We start from the raw sequence: 20,801 nt of genomic DNA, 5'->3' as shown, positions 1-20,801 counted from the left end.
CCTTCATGACCCCGAAGCCGTTGAATGTAGTCCGCTATCAGGAGACACACGTCACACATTCACATCACTCGTCTCAACACGCGAACACCCTTCATCTCCTTCCCTGCACCAATCGGACCTGTCAACATGTCGAGTGTCAGCGATTATTTTTCTGGTTTTGCATCTTATCTCCGCAAAAACAAGCGTCGACTCTAATGACATCCCACCTTTCCCTTGTGTAACCCTATCAGTCCCGTGAGCCCCAAGATGTAGCCCCAAGGCTCGGACCTTCGCGAAGTCCACGGCACTTCGCAGGTCTCTTCTACTTTGCTTAGAACATGATATGTTCGAAAGATTTTTGGGAGAGAGATTTTAAGAAACCTTAGATAATGACAGGAATTGGAGGAGGGAGTTAACACTAACCCCTGATGATAGATGTATCTAATGGCTCCTCATTTTTATCTGAATTTTCGTCGTGGTTCTTGTCATCCTCATCTTTTTCCTCTTCTCTCTTGCTTGTTTTTGTAAAATGTCTCTTCGTTTGTCTGCCTCTTCACACTGTCCTAAAGCATCGTAAGGGCGTGGACACATGACCCGGATGTCCTTCTGGGTGCGACCAAGCTTTCCTCTGTAGATGCGACTTTGCAAACCCGTGATTAGGAGACCACGACAAACGGTCCCTCCTTTTGTGTACCTGAAGGGCCGGAGAAGATGTGGCCTCAGCGCCGCACAGGGTTAGAGAGCAAGCTACGATGAGGACCTGGAGAACTTGATAAATCGCTTCGCAGAGCTACCCGGCAGTGTGTTTGGGCGTTGTGTCCCCTTTGACACCCCTCACTTTTAGATTTTTTTATATATTCGTCTATCAGCTGTGAAAGGGGCATGTTTTCGGTTGTTTTTTTTTCTAAATGTGGGTGTGCATGTGTGTATAAGGTTGTTTTTTCTATTACTGTTGTTTTTTGTATGTAATAAATTTGTTGTTTTGTAACGCTCATTTCGTTGTTGTTGCTGTCTGCGGTGGTATGAGTGTAACAACGTGTACCATGGCTGAGCGAGTGGTTGTGTGTTCGCTCTGTTTGAGTGGTTGCGACACAGCCAGTGTAAGTGTTCGAGTATTTGACAATTTCGTTTGTCGTCTACTCATTAAGGTGGACACAGATAAAGAAGCAGACAAAAAGTTGACAATAACATTGTAGTCTAAAGAGCAATCAGCGCAAAATTAATTAGCACCGCATACATTTTGTCATTTTTGTAGGAAACAATTTTAAAATAGCCCTAACCGTGACATCTAACGTCTATGTATTATCACTTCAGGACTAAGTTTATAATTATTATCACCTTCTAATTACCATTGTTTCTACTACAGACAGAGTTTACACGTCTTGTGGATGCATTCAGCATTCCTACCTATGTGTTCACATCCGAGCCACGGACTCATGCACTGAGAGAGCTTAAGTAAGCTTGTCTTTCTGTTTTCACACGGCTTCTCCTTCCCTGTTGACGGGGCTACCCCTAGAGTAGGAGGAAGTTTAAATACAGGTCGGGTGTTTGTAAGATGGCGGGTTGTGGGTGGATGTGGTTTGTGACACTGTGTGTATTTGCTGATATCTTGTTGTTAACCCCTGCACAGCTGGATCATATGAGTGAGTATAATCTTGCCAGTATTTTAGGATACATTATCTCGCAGTGTTACAATGGCTTATCTCTCAAAAGCTCGTGACTCACGACACATATTTTATCTGTCATGACCAGTTAAACAAGATAAGAATAAGATAGGGATGGAAAATAATGTGGCGGTTTGATCCAGCAAACGGAAGGCAAATGATATCCTTTAATGAATAATGGATGTAAATATAGATTTTAATACTGCACCTGCTGAAAGAAAATTTATTATTTTGTGGAGTAAACGTCATACTAGATAATCACACCATGTTCCACTAGCTTACCTAGTACAGGGTAGAGGTCACTAGCAATTGTTTATGACCTCTAAAGGTTGTAAACAGTGCATTTTGCTTACATTTCTTGTTTTCTTTAAAAGTCCTTAAACTTAATAAAAGTATTCGTATTCTTATGGGCTGTTTGTTAATCCTGCTCTTGTAGAGGTCTTTTTAGGAGGTAAAATAATGACTGTTATTTCTCTAGAGTCCGATGATGGCTTGTTTAATAATTGTTAGTATTCGTTAGAAAATATGTAAAGTACATTTTAACATCTGATAAGTCAGAGACGAACATACCTGTGGGAAAAGTCCAAATTCTGTTACAGTTAACATCGCTGTCAACAAACCGTGCAATCTTAGTTCCCGGTATACAGAGGGCAACAGATATTCTGGAGACTGCTCTGCCGCTATCAATGGAAACAATGACACAAGTTTTGACATCAGAGTAACACCACCCAACTGTATTATGACTGCAATAGGCGACTACAATCCTCTGTGGCTGGTGGATCTGGGACGAAACTTTTCTTTACACTCAATCATCATCTACGGACGCAGAGACAGTGAGTAACAAATTTGAACGAAATAAGTTTAAATTGTATCTCCAAAATACTTTGTACCTAGTTGAACTGTAGTTCAGTTTTGTATATTGTACACTTGCTGCTTAAAATCCTGATGAATCACCATGTGAACATGCAGCACAGCATAGAGAAAGTCTCATCTTGTACTATTTTGTTGACTTAAAACTTTTACGCTTTAGGAATGTACTGTCCCTGAAGCCTTAGCAAACTGTTTCTCTTATTCTTTGCTGGCTCTGTAATAAAATATTAATAAGTAAAGGTAGAGGCATCCTATTTGTGAGGCAGCTTATTTGTAATAATACATTTGCCATTATTTCGTCATGAGCTGGATGTCTAGAGAATCCCTTCAAGTGATAAAGAAAAAAGTATCCAGTTAAATACTTTTACCTATGTCTTTACCTTTCCTGGTAGATCAGGTAGCCTTTACCGAAGCACAGCCGTTGTATGAGCAAGGGTAGTAATCCAACGATATGTCCGAAAAGACTTCTGACCAGGGACCTTCTGCTTATCATTCGGGTGCAATAACCCCTAACTGCAATGTCATTTATTATCTAACAATGTGAACATTAACAACTGAGTTCAGTGACATACCTACACTATTTAAAAGAAAAAATAATAGCCACTTTCTGATCTCTATCGGTTCCTTTCATTGTAAGACACAACAGTAAATTTGTTTAATAAATGTTCAACTGCCTCTACCACCTTGTGAATTGTCTAAATAAAAACTTTACTAAAAATAAGTCAATAATGCAAGTGAGTGATGTCACAGGTGTTCAGTTTAAAAAATGGCAACGTAGTCAGCAGTTTTCAGAAGTAGGTGACCCCGCCTACAAGTGTACACAGCAAACACGCCCGATTTGAGGCAAACACAATACAAAATTTCCGTACAGAGAATAGTTGGTGCTATTGCGATGCTGTTCTTCTGTCATAAGACATGTGTCTTCAAAATTTTATCACATATATGGGTTATATATGCGGTCATAGTTCTACGAATTTTGCTAGTTGCAATAGGCACAATGAGTTTACTTCATATAGAAATCAAACTATATGATACACTATATGTACATTTTGGACAGTTTTATAGCAACTGCTTCGTAACATGTGGAAAGCAATAACAACAGCTTTAGTTTGGCAGTTAGCAAGAAAAATGGCACAAAAAACATCACAGATTGGTGAAATATACTAAAACTTGACGAAGATCCATTGACAAAACAAAACGACAGAGAGCTTCTCCCCTTAATCCAGTAAGGCAAAGGGACATCACTCTCATACCAACATGACAAGGGGCATAATCAGCAGAATTTTGGCATGGTATGCATGAGTGTTGGTATTCAGACTTTCACGTCTATTTTGATGTATGTAATATTTCATAAAATTATATGTTCTTGTTTCATGTCTCTGTTTGTGTACTTTACAGGGATAGACAGAATGGACTGTGCTCAAGTATCACACGATGGAGATCACGTGTACACGTTTCCATGTCCGGGTACAAGGAATGTGACCACCGTCATTAATCTCAGTCCTCCTCGACATGGACGAGTGGTGACCATCACTAGAAACTATACAACACCAGGCGATTACTCGCCATTTTTAAACATATGCGAAGTCCAAATCTGGGGTATTTATGTTTACAGCAGTATATTCAGTCTGTGATGTTCCTTCTATATTTTAATGTGATTGGCAATGAATACTTGAACAATTTCCTAATGCTGAATTTGGATAATATCTCCCATGTTACCATTGCTACTGTATCTCTTTTTAACAGCTAAAATCTTGTAAAATTACGAAAGAAAAAGCTACGAAAAGGTATATATTTATTTTTAACATTCCGACCATGAATCGCAATAATGCACTAGAATATAAAAATGTAATTACAAAGAATTGTTTTTATATTGATAATAACTACTACTTATTGGATGATTTTTTTCTCTCTGTGTGTGTGTTGATTATCGAAAGGCTGAAATTTCTAACACAGATTGAATGTACGTGGGTCTATTCATTCAATGATTGTAACATCTTTCTCAGTGTGTCAGGTCGGATGGTGGGGCAGTGACTGTCAAACTCAGTGCAGTCAAACGTGTCAACACACAGGTGATGTTACCGGGGAAGACAATTACTGCGATTCAGACAACGGTGCTTGTGTTAAAGGTACTGTGAGCTTAGTGATTGTATGTGCATAGCCGAAGAGCTTCTTACCTATGTACATCGCTTTCTGCAGGCTTGGATGGTAGCACGGGTGACATTAATTGTCGAAGTGTAAACAGACTGCCCTCAGTCATCGAAGTGAGGACGGAGCGCTGTCGACCACCAAAGTGCTGCCAAACCTGTGCTGAACTGTCAGTGGACTGTCGGCCAAGCGCCTGAATTCGTCTGCATCAATAAACTCAAAGTCGGACATTTTATTGACCAGGTCATTCCAGCCATTGTCACCTGTACAGGGAAATCTAAACTAGCGATCCTCTCACTCACCTACTCATCCCGTCAACTGTTTATTCATACTCTGTATCCACACGCTGTGTCCATTCTAATATACCGACAACATGATTCAAAACTCATTTATCACACAGAACAACATCAGTGCACATGTACAAAACGGAGCAATCATACTTCACATAATACAAGTCCGGTTACATCCTTTATTTTAAAACATCTGTTCATCACCATTTTGATATCTTGTTCTTCCTACGTTTTCTCATGAGAGTAGTTGAAAACTGCGGGATGCTGGTGAGAGAACTGTGCACGTACCTGTGGAGGGGCTGTGACTGCGGTTCATGCAGCAAGAGTAACGGGACGTGTCAGTGCCAGTCAGACTGGAATGGTCCTTTGTGTCAAAGTAAACAATAAATAATGCAAACCAATAAAGATACAAAGATTTTATGATCATGCCATGATGATGCAGCAGAATTATTACTTTTAGGGGCACACGGTCGTCAATATCTGACACTGAGAAAGTATTTTCGTGCTACAGAAGTAGAGAAAGCCTATGCAACTAGGGGACCATCAACATATTTCTCATTGAAAGCTCAGTTGATGTTCTATACACGCACAGAAATTTAATTTTTATTTACCTGTTTAATTACTTATCCACTGACAACACATTGTGTCTAGAGCAGCATCGACACCACAACTACACTATATTTCGACAGGTTGTTTAGTCACTGCAATATATCTAACGACTTAAGATATTTGTGGTAGACATATGACACATGAAGCATATTTATATATGTCCCATACTACGCCTGTGTCTGAACCTATGTTTTGACTGTTGAACATGTCATATCAGTTCAGTGTTTTTACACCCGAACGCAATTTCTAGATGTTTTGTTGCCATTGTAATCTGTCGGAAGACTGTCCGCCGGTCGCTAAAACGTGTCTGACGACTGTCAAAATACTTGTGGCAGAGGATGTCATGACACCTGCAGCAGGACTGACGGAATTTGTCAGTGTCAGCCAGGATGGCAGCCTCCTCTGTGTCAACGTAAGAACGCACTGACCCCACAGGTTTCATGTTGTTAAATATTAGCTGCTATAACAGTATCTACGAGACATACGAGAACGCGACATATTAGATGATCTAACAATCATATGTTATGACAGGCTGCTCAGATGATCACTACAACATGTCTAACGACTGTCGAAACACCTGTGGTGAAGGATGTCACGACACATGCAGCAGGACTGACGGGACATGTCGGTGTCAGACAGGATGGCAGCCTCCTCTGTGTCAATGTAAGAACACACTGACCCCACAGGTCTCATGTTAAATGATAAGTTGCCATAACATTATCTAGGAGAAAACTAAAGTTAGAAAGCGACATATTAGATGGTCTAACAAAGATATGTTATGACAGATTGCTCAGACGGTCACTACAAGATGTCTAACGATTGTCACAACACCTGTGGTGAAGGATGTAACAACACATGTAGCAGGACAGACGGGACATGTCAGTGTCAGACAGGATGGCAGCCTCCTCTCTGTCAATGTAAGAATTTTCGCGTGCACAAATCAAGCAGCCATACTATTTTTTAATATACGTCTAATGTTTGGAAGAACGGGCCTTCTTCCTTCAGGCCTACTGCTTACATCTGTTGAACCACTTAGGGACCATTGTCTCTAAATGGGGGAATACTACTTAGGTTATAGGCACGTCTAATCACCTGACCCCCACAGACAATGGTACCCGTACCTAAGCGATATTGATATTTTATTATGATGATACTGGGCATCATGACATGCCCCTAAACTAAACAAGGTGGTCCGACTCAACCAATTGTCACCTTGCGCAGGTGACCCTAGAGCGTTGAGATAGGAGGACCCCTAACCAAATATCATTATCATAAAACACACATTCTCTGGACCAATGAATCAGAGATAAGGGCGAGCGAAGATCAAGGTGAGGGCGGAAAACATTAACACCCATAGTACCCAATCTTTCTTTCTCTCTCTTTCTCTCTCTTTTGGGTATTCCCACTCTTACCCTGTCTCTCCCTCTCTTTTTCTCTCTCTCTAACTTGCTGTTCTCTGTTCTTGCCAACTCACGATTAGTTCGTGACATACAGGGGGATGAAAAAATTGCAGAGAAAGATTTTACCCTAAAGAACTAGTTTATATATTTCGTTTCCAAAGATATAAATAACTTATCAATCTCACAACAGTTTCCTTAACATAAATGGATGCATCACAGAAAATCAGTGAAGACTTTCAGTAATACGTAAAATGATGACTCGAAATACCGTAGTTTCTGCCTCACAAAATAGTGTAAACTACACGGCTATAATAATTTGATCAAATAATTAAAGAGCAATTATTTAAGACATGGTAAGAATGATTATCAAGAATGTTTATTAATACAGGGTGTGCTGACGGGTGGTTCGGGTCTGAGTGTACAGAGTGCGGCCACTGTGCCAACAACAGCGTCTGTGACAAGAAGACCGGCGTCTGTCCCTTTTGTGATGGAGACTTTGTAGCCCCCCTGTGTCTAGAGGGTGAGCTTTGTTTTGGTTTTGTAGTAAGATTGTTAAAAAAAGGACAATTTTTTTTACCTCGAAACATAAATATACTACCACCAACGCAACCACTACCACAACTGCAACCACGCCCCTTACATAATTAAATACCTTGGCATACAGAACTCTGTTGTTGGCAGGATGACTAACCTTATTACTGTCTCCTAATCACCACCCCATCATTAACTATATAAATATAAAGCACTGAATTTTCATTCATTCAGATCAGCTTTGTTAGAACTAACTGTCTTGTCACAAAAGCTTGAGAACTTGAAACACCAAGGGACGTGTAAAACAAATTATTTACAAATATTGCATCTACACCGAGCCAGTGGCTGTTTTTTTTCCATCGACAGGGAAAAATCACACATTTCTCTTACTGCTTACTTGTGTGTTTTACTTTGTTATGTTTAGAAAAGATGCCACATTATGGTGACAAGGAGACTGTCAGTTTGGCGGGTCCTGTGGCTGGTGCAGCAGTTGGCTGTAGTATTGTCTTTCTTATTATAGGAATCCTCATTGGTCTGTGAGTTAATCGTTCGGAAAAAACACTTTTTTTCTTCACTTTCCCCTTCTCTCATGCTCTTTGTCACGCAGACGTTTTCTTTCGCACTCTGCTCACTTAATGTCACATTAAGATCCTTTCCCTTCATACCCAAACTTTCTGTTTCTTTCTTTCTTACTGTATTTCTGTTCTTGATTCTGGTGACATACACTAGGTAAATATTTAATTTTAAAAGACTCGTAACATATAGGATTCTGTTGTAATGATTAGGTAAGACATAAAGCATGACATTTTTCCTCTAACTGTGCGTGAATATTCTCTGTACGTTTTCTCATGTAAACACCAATATACACAGAAAAAAATTCACCCAAATAGTCCTTTCAAATTTAACAAACCTGGAAATCACTTTGCATGCTACAAGTGTTTTAGCTGCTGGTGCAGTGTCATTACCGTTCACCTTAATGTACCCTTGCAGAGACAGAATAGGCTGGAAGAATTATCCACTTTTAAAAGACTTTCACTCTTACCTGTGTTCATATAGCTTTTTAAAAATAAAATGATAAAAGAAACAGAACAACAAGAACAAATACAAGATGAAGAGCATTTATAAAGCTACATGAAAACTAACTGTGATCTGTACAAGAAACATAACCGTCAACAAACAGATGATATCATGACAAAAAGAATTAGTTCATGAATGAAGAACCAAAAAGTGGATGGAACAGTACATTTGTCTGTGAAAGATATTCTTTCAAGTAACTGATATTTGAAGCAGACTCCATATGGTTTAACATAGAAAACATAAAAAGTAAAAAACAGAGAATTTCATTGAAGACAACATAACTACCAAAGAGACCGACTCGGGTGGTAATGTATCGGTAACTTACAAAGGCATGGTAGCTGTCTTACAGGGTTGCAATCATGCAATCAACAAAAATCAGTGAATCATGCTAAAGACGCTTCAACCTTCTCCTTACTGAGCAATATCAGAAAGACATTATTCTAAGCTTTTTAAAGTTTTTCCGAAGAGGTAGTTAAGATCTTTCTTCTAAAACGTTGCAAGAAGTTATTTTTGTATAAGTATACACAGGTATATTATAATGAAGTACAGTGATACCTCGGTTCTCGAACATAATTCGTTCCGGGAGGACGGTCGAGAACCAAATTGTTCGAGAACCGAAGCAATGAAACCCATAGGAAATAATGGAAACTGGATTAATTCGTTCCAAGCCCCAGAAAATGCCTATTTACTGGCCTAATTTGTATATAATATGTAGAAAAACATGAGTCTCAACAAGAAATAAGAAATAAAAGTGTATTCATTAAAAAAAATAATAATAAATAAAATAAAATGTACTGTACTGTACAGTACAGTACAGTAAATTGTGTTTCATTTACTGTACCTGTACCAAACTTTATGGCAGGAGGGAATGAATGTGGAGGGAGGAGGGAAGGGGGATGGTTATTGTTTTGAAGGGGAGTTATCTTCAATAAAAACAGAGGGTAACTGCTCTTCGGGTGTTTCTGTTCTCTGTATCTTTTGCTGAGGAGAATCAGAATCTTGCTCTGCAGTTGCTTGTCTGATTTCTTTACGGAAGAATTTGTCAATTGTTTGCTGTTTTTTTCTCCTCTGCACTCACACTGATGACGTAAGCAAGGCGCGCTGGGCCGAATGAACGGCATTCGGCTCAACTCGGCTCATCTCGGACGTTCGGATGTTCGAGTTACAAATATTTGTTCGGATTCCAAGACAAAATTTTCTCGAATTTCCTGGTCGAATACCGATTTGGTCGAAAGTCAAGGCGTTCGAGAACCGAGGTATCACTGTATTATTAAATTAATTATATTTTTATTTAAATTAAGCTTTGAGAGTTTATTGTTTTAGGTGTCTGAGAAGATCAAGATCCAAGCAAAACACCGAACATCTCAGCTCACCTAATGAAACCTCCATGACAGGTAATGTCTCCTGATCACATTATGTCAAAATCATCATTATAGCATCACGTACTACAGTGCAAGTAGTAAACTTTTATGTTTAGCTGTTTTGTAGCTGTTTACAAGACTTTAGTTCAGTTTTAAAAAATTTTGTTACAGTCTTCTGTATAATTAAACAATAACCTATTTATCACAGATTCGACCGGTCTGTAGCAATATCATCAATACCATGCATGTGATCTTAAAAAGTGCAATGATGAAGTTAGTTCATGTAGTTTTTTCACCCCTGACATTTCCAGCAGAACGACCACGCTCTACATCTGTGAAAGACACATCGGACTACAGCAACAACGTCTATGACGCACTCGACCCTCGCGACGAGAACATCGCAACCTACTCTTCTCTCCGCATCCAGACTAGCAGCAAGGGAACCTAGAGGCCTGCTTCCTACATCAATACGTGTCCAGTGAAACAAACAATTTAAGTTCGACTTACAAGCAGCTTCTTTTAAACATTCAATAATCTGTAAATATAAAAAAGAGCATGTACGCCAACTATTTTTGGAGAGTTGCACATCACTAGCGTTCCAGTTTCGTAATGAACTGACTGGAACAGTTGACACACTTACCGAAGCGTGTGAATCATGGCGGAGTGGAGTCCGGCCGATCGATCCAACAGTTCGACCTTGAAATAACATTATATACATTATATACAGTCCAGAAGAAGCAAAAAAAAAAAAAAAAAAGTAACAAAAGCACGTGTAAACCTGAAGGTCCAACACTTTTATCCAAATCGAATCACTACCACAGAGCAAAGTAAATGACGGAGAGCCGATCCCCTCAGCCTGTTAGTCGAAGGGACACAACTCTCGTATCTCCATTGTAATCCGTTCCACGTTGGAAAATTTACAGACTATACGAGCCGCAACTGTTAGTCTGTGAAGAGGTCGAATGATGGGTGATATATGTTCGTATCTAGATGGTCTGGAGATGAGACGAGCAGCGTTGTTCTGGATCCTCTGAAGTCTGTCAAGAAACTACTTGGGAATGACAGGCAAACGAAAATTAGAAGTCTGTCCTCGAGAACACAAAGACACACATAAGAGTGTTAGCTGTTGCACAACTAGTGAGATAATGACAAAGAGTATTAATCCTACAAATTTCAAGCTAAACAATTCTGCAATCCATGATTTGACTCCCTGTGATCCTAGTGAATATTGTGATATTTTTCGTGATTGTGACTTTCCTTTTCATTTTTACTGCTTCAGCTGATCCGTTAAATAAATAAAAGTACATTCTTCCACGTCTCTATTTTTATCCTAGTCCAATTTCTTGTTTGTGCATGTCAACAACGAGAGAAGACTTGTGCAGTGTGGTAAAACTTGATGACTAGAGGCAGCAAAACCTGTTTCACCTGATAGCGATTTTGACCTGCATTCTTGATCTGTTCTATTTGGTGACTAAACCGATGACATAAATTCTACATCCTGGATGGTGAAACGTGATACTAGACTGCACAGACAACTCTAGTCGTCTGTTTTCTTCTGTCTACAAGATTTTCTTTTCTTAATATATGCATTTATATAAATTTGATAATAAAGTACAGTGTTTAGTGTTTCTAGCTTTATGCATTTTCTTCTTTTTTTTTCTTTTTTTTTTTTTTCTTTTTTTTTTTTTTTGATGTGGGAATGAGGCTAGCTTCTTCAATTCCCTCCTAGGATGATGTTACAATAATTATTTCGTGAAACGTACCGGAAGATACGTACACACACGTATCCACACACAGTGTTCCTAGCTGGGCTACTTTTATCTTCTCTGACGTGCACGAGCACTTAAATGTCAAGAGAAAGAGGGAGAGTATCGTTCAGGGAGTGGCGAAGCAAACACTGAATACACACGAGAGGTTCCTTACACATCTTGATCTACAGGTATAGCTTTTACACCTGACAAACACGGAGGCATCGATTGAAAGAGATAGAGAAAGCTTTTTTTTTTACTAAAACTACATTTCCCCCCACGTATCCGCCATCAGGGTAGTGAATTGAAATGTCTCTAAAGTACGAGGAAGTTTAAACGAAGGTCGGGTGTCTGTAAGATGGCGGGTTGTGTGTTGTGGATTGTAACACTGTGTGTATTTGTAGACATTTTTGTCTTAACCCATGCTCAGCTTGGTCATATGAGTAAGTATTGTCTTGCCAGTATTTTGAGATATACTTGCAGTCTTACTATGATATACTGTCTGTCAGCAGCAACATTCTCGTGACTCACTCGTTTCTTTTAAGCTGTAAAAAAGAAATGTCTATCTTACTGACTGGGGATTGCAGTTACAGAGATGAACAAATCGTCCTTCATAGTTTCTTTACCGTTCTATATAAAATCAGAAAGCCAATGATATCCTTTATGGACGTCATTCAACGTAAATATAGACGCTCATATTTAACCTGCTGATAATAAAATTGACTGATAAAGTAAAGATCATATAAAATGATTACCCACATTTCCCTAGCTTATCTGTTACAGTATTAATTCATTAGCAGTCATTTAAGAATTTAAAAGGTTGTAAACAGTGTGTTTTGCTTACATTTTCATGTCCGTAAAATTGAAATAATAGTCTTCGTATTTTTGTCTGCTTGATCAGTAAATACAGAGTCGCTGTAAAAAGTGAGATAGGTGATAGAGAATTGTTTGTTAATCTGATTATTGTAGATGGCTTTGTTTAGGTCTAATAACTTTTAGTACTTGTTCGAAAGTGTGTGAATTTCCTTTTAATATCTGATATATGAGAAGCCCACTAATCTTTCGGAAAAGTGCAATTTTTTTTTATTACAGTTAACATCGCTTTCAACAAAGCGTGCAATCTTAGTTCCCGGTATACAGAGGGCAATAGATTTTATGGCATTACATTTTCTGGAGACTGCTCTGCCGCTATCAATGGAAACACTGACACAAATTTCGACATCAAAGCAAGACCACCCAACTGTATTCACACTGCAACAAACGACACCAATCCTCTGTGGCAGGTGGACCTGGGACGAAACTTTTCTTTGCACTCAATCATCATCTATGGACGCATAAACAGTGAGTAAAAAATTCGAATATAATAAGTTTAAATATTATCTCCAAAATACGTTGTACCCAGCAGTCTGTAGTTTAATTTTGCATATTGTACACTTGCTTTTTAAAAGGATCACCCTATGAACATGCAGTACAACAGACAGAAAGTCTCATCTACCACTTTCTTGACTACAAACTTTTATGTTTAAAGAATGTACTGTTTCTAAAGCCTTAGAAAATCGGTTCCCTTACTCGTAGCTAGCTCTGTAATAAAATATTAATGAGTAAGATTAAAGACAGTATTAGTAAGGCAACTTATTTAAAAATATATTTACCCTTCTCTTATGTCTGTACCTTACCTGATCAATCAGGTAGCCTTTTCGGAAGAGCACTCGTTGTGTGATCAGGGTTAGTAATCCAACTCTAGTTTGAAAAGAGTTCGGACCAGAGAACTTCTGCTTCCCATTTCAGTGCGATAACCACTAACTGCATAACTATGGTTCCTTCTATGCTAAGACACAACAGTGTTTAGTTTCTATAGACTGATGGCTTGTGTGTGACAGTTGACCATATTCTACCACCTTGAGAAGGTCTTATCATAATAGAAATAAGTTGATAAAGGCAGTGAGTAATTTGATAGGTGTTCTGCTTGCGACAATGTTTGAAACATGGCAACGCAGTCAGTCGTCTTCACTAGTAGGTTGACCCGCCTACAAGTGTACACAGCAAACACACGCGCTTCGAGGAAATACTCTCGGATTTCCGTAAAAAGTTAGTACCTTAAGGCCTATTCCCACGTTGCAATGTTGGGCACTTTGCGGGGTTTGCAGCCCCCGCAAGGCCTTGCCGAGTTGTGCACACGGCACGCAGAGAGGCCTTGTCGCTGGGTTGCAAGATATAGAACGCGTTTCTATTTTCCCGCAAGGCCGACCTACGCTGTAGGGCTGTAGCCAATCGGAATGCTTGAACACAGTTGGCTCCCTTCTTACCTCCACATTGTAAACAATGGCGATGTGGTGGGAGGAGAGCGTGTGTGCTCATGACTTCTCTTTTTGGGAGAATTATCCGTGTCTCTTCCACATTGCACACCCCGATTACATGAACAGATATAAGGCTAGAATACCTTCATGGAAATCGCTCGTGTTGTGGGCAATGGTATAACAGGTAACTAATTTAAGAGTGGAAGATGACATTCGCAAAAATCGTCTGCACGTACTCTCATGAATCTTCCGAAAATATTTTAGAAGACATGAATATGCTCCTAAGCGACTCCTTTGCGTTCCCCACTCCCTCACCCACATATCTTTTTCTTTCTTCTTCTTTCTCTCCGCTACATTATGCAATATCACTATCGTAGCCGCAGTTGCTTCCAAAAGTATCTCGTCGTCAATGTCGTCTGCCATATTGTTGACTACCCATAATGCGGTGCGTGGATGACGTCGGTTCGCAAGACACGTGTGTGGCCTTGCTACGTGGGAATAGGACGCATTGCGCAAAGCTGTCTATGCGCAAGTTCTTGTACAAGAAACATTGCAGCGTGGGAATAGGCCTTTAGAAGACTGTTCTTCTGTCAAAAGACATCAATTTTCAAAGCTTATCCTGTAAGATGTTTTATATAAGAGCAAAAGGCAGACAACAGCATTTTCTTTGCTTCTTCGTTTAAGGTTTTTGTTATTTTAGGTTTTATCGCTAGAAAATGTCATTAAAATTTATAACGACGAATCAATCGCCTTGTCAACTTTTTTTTTACTTTGAGACCTAAACTGAAGGTTTCGGAGATTGCATACACTGACAATATTTTTGTACAGTCGAAGAGACATTGACTTGTTATTTAACGGAAATGAATCATTGATTCCTGAACGAGCGTACTATGAGACACAAATGGCTATCTTGTTCGAAGGCTTAGATCGTCACACCGGTGTTTTAGAGAATTACTTTGTGATGTATTTCACCTTAAGGGACTAGAGCTAGTCAAGTGTGACCAGACGTTAATGACGTTTGTCGAGTATAGACCGTGTGGATGAGCTCCCCTGACGGTTAGACAGAGAGTAACACATGAGGGCTCTCTCGAGACTATCTCGCGGCACTTACCAGCATGACACGGGGCATAATGAGCTGAATTATGACATGATATGTATGAGTAGTTATTCAGACTTTCACGTCTACCTTAATACTTGTAATGTTTCATAGAAATATCTGCTCTTATTTGTTACATGTCTTTGTTTGTGTACTTTACAGATATCGGAAGAATGGACTGTGTTGAAGTATCACTCGATGGAGAACACGTGTACACGTTTCCGTGTCCGGGTACAGTGAATGTGACCACAGTCATTGATCTCAGTCCGCCTCGACATGGACGAGTGGTGACCATCACTAGAAACTATACAACACCAGGCGATTACTCGCCATTTTTAAGCATATGCGAAGTACAAATATGGGGTATTTATGTTTGCAGCATTATGTACTAGATAATGGTATTATGTTCCTTCCAGACGTATATGTCATTGGCAATGATAATTTCACACTTTCCTAATGCTGAATTTGCAAATGTTACCATTGCTATCGGTTGTCTTTCTTAAAAGTAAAATCTTGTAAAATTCATTTCGAAAGAAAAAGCTATGAAAAAAAGTATATATTTATTTTAAACATTCCGACCATGAATACTAGTAATGCACTAGAATATAACAATGTAATTACTAAGCGTTATTTTATATAGTCTTGTATATAATAAATACTACTTATAGCATGATTTTTTTTCACTCTGTGTCTTGATTATTGAAAGGCTCAAAATTCTAACACAGATTGATTGTACGTGGGTCTATTCATTAATTCAGTGTAACTTACCTTTCTCAGTGTGTCAGGTCGGATGGTGGGGCAGTGACTGTCAAACTCAGTGCAGTCAAATGTGTCAGGGCGCAGGTGATGATACCGGGGAAGACAATTACTGTGACTCAGACAATGGTGCTTGTGTCAAAGGTACTGTGAACAGTTCTTACACATAAACTTTTCTAATAATTATAGTTGTCGTGTGTCGCCTGCTGCAGGGGTGGTCGTGGTGCGGGGAGCAGGAGAGGGTTGGTATGGTCAGCTGTCTAGTCCGGTCAGGAGAAAGGTCGGCGAGTCGCGCATCTCTTGGTCGGGGTTGGTCAGGAGGTCATTGACCCGCCTCGGGGGACATCGTATGTCAGGGGGCGTACCTGATAGAGTTTTCGCTGCGGGTCCTGACGGGACATGGGGTGAAGAAGCTTTCTTCCCCGGAAGGCTAGCCGGGACTATTTATTGGAGTCTCGGGATAGGATCGGCAGTGAAAGAGATCAGCTTTGGTGTGGGGAGACGCTGGTGTGTTCAGGACCCGGCATAACGCATGAGTCCTGGCAACAGTCACATTTGTCCTGCGATTTCTGCGTGCGGCAGAATCAATGCATCACGAGCCGTTGGGTGAGTAATGAGAACTTTTTCTGTCGCCGTTTTGTAAGCTAATGGTTAGCTGGCCAGTACGTAGATGTGTCAGGTACGTTAGCGACTTTGGCTGCGAGGTCATTTCTGTATATGTGTGTGTAGGGCGGGGAAAGGAGAAAATCTCGGTCATATGGGATCTTGTTTTTTTATTGTGATACTGTATGGTGATCGACTGAGATTGTGTTAGGGAGTTGGCTTTGTGTACATAGGGTTGTACGTCTGTCGTAGCGGACGACGCTGTTCGCGGAATTTTGCAAGAGGCACACTTGGGGGGGTGAGCTTAGTGATTATATGTGCATGACCGAAGAGCTTGTGACCTATGTGCATCGCTTTTTACAGGCTCGGATGGTAGCCGGGGTGACAGTTATTGTCGAAGAGTAAAAAGATTGCCGTCAGTCATCGAAGTGAGGACGGAGTGCTGTCGACCATCAAAGTACTTCCAAACCTGTGTCAGCGGACTGGCTGCCAAGCGCCGACATTGAAGTCTTCCGGAGGACGGACTTTGGGGCAATCCTCGTTAAAGCGACCTCTGCGCATGTGCCGAAGGTCACAGTTAATGACTCTTTTACAGGGTCATTTCCTGTAAGACTCGATGTTGAGGGCTATAAAAGAAGACTACGTACATCGAACGTTCTCTTCGATCGTTTCAAATCCCAGGTGAACTGATGTCTCAACGTTCTCTTCGCCGATCTTAAATCGCAAGTGATCTGTAAAAGCTAAACACATACAACTTACGCTTTATTATTGGTTTTGAGAAAAAAATACCACAAACATGTCTACTAATCCATTTAGCAACACTAGAAGATCCATGCAGTGTCTGCAGAACGAGGCTTCCTATTACTGTAGGAAACGTAGTTTCTCTCTGAGACAAATGTACAAAAATTTCTGTTCTTCCCCTACAACAAGCTCGCTTCAACGTGGAGTCTTGCTCAACGTCTATCATGCTACATCTGACGAAATTTGTATCGAACAGCGCGTGCGCAGGAAATGGTAGCTACGCATGCGCAGAGCTCGCTTCGACGAGGAGTGTTGCTCAACGGCCTATCTTGCTACAGGATATTTGTTCCTATTTTACAAACCTTGTTGATTGCTCAAGTATTTCTCGAGAATTGTAAATTCATACAGCTTTAATCTGCATGATTAGCCGTATAAAAACAAGTAATATTGGTTATATCGATAATATTGGTTGGAATTACAAATGTATGGAAATCACCGTACTTATCTTTATCGCTTTCTGTTGACCGTACTGTCCTATTTTTAAAACAAATCATATTGTCTTGATTCTCTTAAATTATTCACATCGATTATTGTTTTAAAATAAGGTTTCTTTCGTTGGAGTACGTCGCACATGTAGTTTTGCCGTTGGATGCCATAGCTGTTGTTGCAAATTTCGCAACAGATAAAAATTTGTGCAATCCTCCACTAAATAGAAAGAAAACCACAGCGTCGCAATTTGAGAATGCATTGATAAACTCAAACTCGGACATTTTATTGACCTAGCCATTCCAGTCATTGTCACCTCTACAGGGCAATCTAAAATATTCATTCTCTCACTCCCCCACTCATCCAGTCATCTGTTCATGAATACATTCCACAGGTTGATTGCTCAGTCATTGCAACATGTCTAACGACTGAAGACATTTTTGGTACAGGATGTCACGAGACATGAAGCATATATATATATTCCATACTCCGTCTGTGTCTCAACCTATGTTTTGACAGTTGAACACACGCAAAATCATTATTTTATAGATGTTTTGTTGTCATTGTAATCTGTCGAGAAACTGTCCAACCATCACTACAGCATGTCTAACGACTGTCAAAATACCTGTGCTAGAGGATGTCATGACACATGCAGAGGTCTCATGTTGTTAAATGATAAGTTGCCATAACAGTATCTAGGAAAAAACTGTAATAATGCGATATATTAGATGATATAACAATGATATGTTATGACAGGCTGCTCAGACGGTTACTACAACGTGTCTAACGACTGTCAAAACACCTGTGGTGAAGGATGTCATGACACATGCAGCAGGACTAACGGGACATGTCAGTGTCAGCCAGGATGGCAGCCTCCTCTGTGTCAATGTAAGAACGCAATGACCCCAGAGGTCTCATGTTGTTAAATGATAATTTGCCATGACAGTATCTAAGACAGAACTGTTAGAAAGAGATATATTAGATGATATAACAATATGTTATGACAGGCTGCTCAGACGGTTACTACAACGAGTCTAACGACTGTCACAACACCTGTGGTGAAGGATGTCATGACACATGTAGCAAGACTGACGGAACATGTCTGTGTCAGCCACGATGGCAGCCTCCTCTGTGTCAATGTAAGAATACTCGCGTGCTCAAATCAACAACTGACAACACAGTTACAAAGACAGTTCAAATAAGTCGAACACGAAATAAAAACATTCTAATTATATTTAAATATATCGTTTATAGCAAATAATTTACTAACAATTTGTTATATATATAAACATATAAACACAGGATTTCGTTCCTTAATGAATAGCTCGCTGATCTCAAACACACACACACGTCTCCGGGACATGACCAGTTCAGCGGCAATGACGCGAATAACCGACGGTTGTCTTCGTCAGACGACAAGATGTTATTCCGGTGGTGCGATGGAGCTCATCAGCCACTCTCTCGCATCACTTGTTGCTGGCAATGGACGATAGTGGTGGGGATGCCACTGACCGGTGTCGGCGCACTTCACCTCTTAACTCGTCTTCCATCAGAAGCGCCCATACTCTTTTGCAATACACTTTATTTATTTGAGCCAGTGCCAGCAGGTAGTCATCTATTGTTGTGGAAGAACGGGCCTCAGGCCTACTTCTTACGTCTGCAGAACCACTTAGGAACCGTTCTGTCTAAAGGAGTATGAGGGAAGGCGTCTACTAATAAGCTACCCTAGGCTATATACACGTCTAATCACGTGACCCCCACAGCCAATGGTACCCGTACCTAAGCGCTAGTGATATTTCATTATTATTACTGTGCATCGCGATATACCCTTAAAATAAACAAGGTGGTCCGACTCGACCGATGGTCACCTCGCGCAGGTGACCCCAGAGCGTTGAGATGGGAGGACCCTTAACCAACCTCTCATTATCATAAAACACTCACATTACCTGGACCAATGAATCGGAGATAAGGGAGAGCGAAGATCAAGGTAAGGGCTGCAGACATTAAAACCCATACTACCCCATCTTCCTTCCTCTCTCTCTCTCGTATTCACATTCTTACCCTGTCTCTCCCTCTCTCTTTCTCTCTCTATAACTTGCTGTGCTCTGTTCTGGTCTACACACGATTAGTTCGTGACATACAGAATGTGATGCAGAAAGAATTGCAGATACAAATTTTACCCTGAAGAACTAATGTATATTTCGTTAACAAAGACTTAAATAATTTATCAATCACACAACGGTTTACTTTACATAAATAAATAGATCACAGAAAATCAGGAAGAGAAGACATTTAGTAATGCGTAAACTGATGACTTAAAATACCGTAGTTTCTGCCTCACAAAATAGTGTTTACTACATGACTATACGAATTTGATAAAATAATTAAAGAGAAATTATTTAAGACATGGTAAGAATGGTAAGTGACCATGTTATCTATTAATTCAGGGTGTGCTGACGGGTGGTTCGGGTCTGAGTGTACAGAGTGCGGCCACTGCGCCAACAACAGCGTCTGTGACAAGAAGACCGGCGTCTGTCCCTTTTGTGATGGAGACTTTGTAGCCCCCCTGTGTCTAGAGGGTGAGTTTTGTTTTGTTTCGGTAGTAAGATAGTTAAACACAAATGTGCGCTCCAAAACACATGTCTTACCACCACCGCAACAACTACCACAACTGCCACAACGCCCCAAACATACTGAAACACCATGGCATACAGAACTCTGTTGTAGGCAGGATCACTAAGCCCATTAATGTCTCTTAATGACGACCCTATCATTAACTATATAAATATCCAGCATTGAATTTTCGTTCATTTAGGTCAGCTTTGTTAGAACTTCCAGTGTCTTGTCACAAAATTTTGAGAGCTTGAACTTCCAAGGGATGTCTAAAACAAACTATTTACAAATATCTGCACCGATCCAGTAACCATTTTTTTTCCAGCGACAGGGCAAATCACACATTTCTCTTAGTCCCTTCTTGTGTGTTTTACTTTCTTAGTTTTAGAAAAGATGCCACTATGCGGTGACAAGGAGACTGCCGGTTTGGCGGGTCCTGTGGCTGGTGCAGCAGTTGGCTGTAGTATTGTCTTTCTTATTACAGGAATCCTCATTGGTCTGTGAGTTGAGCTTTCGGAGCAATCCTTTTCTT

The 20,801-nt window shown here is 40.1% G+C and overlaps 2 protein-coding genes across 4 annotated transcripts in view; both read left to right on the top strand.

Annotated features, from left to right (window-relative positions):
- Positions 1–1,515: 1,515 nt before the first annotated feature.
- LOC112572664 (receptor-type tyrosine-protein phosphatase kappa-like) overlaps positions 1,516–20,801 on the top strand; it is a 38,244-nt gene continuing 18,958 nt past the window's right edge. Inside the window, exons 1-3 of the mRNA XM_025252454.1 lie at positions 1,516–1,622; positions 2,243–2,476; positions 3,912–4,112. Coding sequence (XP_025108239.1) covers positions 1,535–1,622; positions 2,243–2,476; positions 3,912–4,112 — 523 coding nt within the window. The 5' untranslated portion in view covers positions 1,516–1,534. The remainder of the gene's footprint in view (positions 1,623–2,242; positions 2,477–3,911; positions 4,113–20,801) is intronic.
- LOC112572689 (multiple epidermal growth factor-like domains protein 11) overlaps positions 11,978–20,801 on the top strand; it is a 55,552-nt gene continuing 46,728 nt past the window's right edge. For 2 of the 3 annotated variants that reach the window (XM_025252499.1, XM_025252498.1), the window contains exons 1-7: positions 11,978–12,120; positions 12,770–13,018; positions 15,233–15,433; positions 15,848–15,970; positions 18,413–18,544; positions 20,104–20,235; positions 20,652–20,769. In XM_025252499.1, coding sequence (XP_025108284.1) covers positions 12,036–12,120; positions 12,770–13,018; positions 15,233–15,433; positions 15,848–15,970; positions 18,413–18,544; positions 20,104–20,235; positions 20,652–20,769 — 1,040 coding nt within the window. In that variant the 5' untranslated portion in view covers positions 11,978–12,035. The remainder of the gene's footprint in view (positions 12,121–12,769; positions 13,019–15,232; positions 15,434–15,847; positions 15,971–18,412; positions 18,545–20,103; positions 20,236–20,651; positions 20,770–20,801) is intronic. The other variant, XM_025252497.1, reaches the window with a different exon arrangement.

This window comes from Pomacea canaliculata, linkage group LG9, assembly GCF_003073045.1.
Source record: "Pomacea canaliculata isolate SZHN2017 linkage group LG9, ASM307304v1, whole genome shotgun sequence".
In the NCBI taxonomy this organism is placed as follows: Eukaryota; Metazoa; Mollusca; class Gastropoda; order Architaenioglossa; family Ampullariidae; genus Pomacea; species Pomacea canaliculata.
Note: the sequence above shows the minus strand (reverse complement) of the source record. Positions and strands in the feature narration are given on the sequence as shown.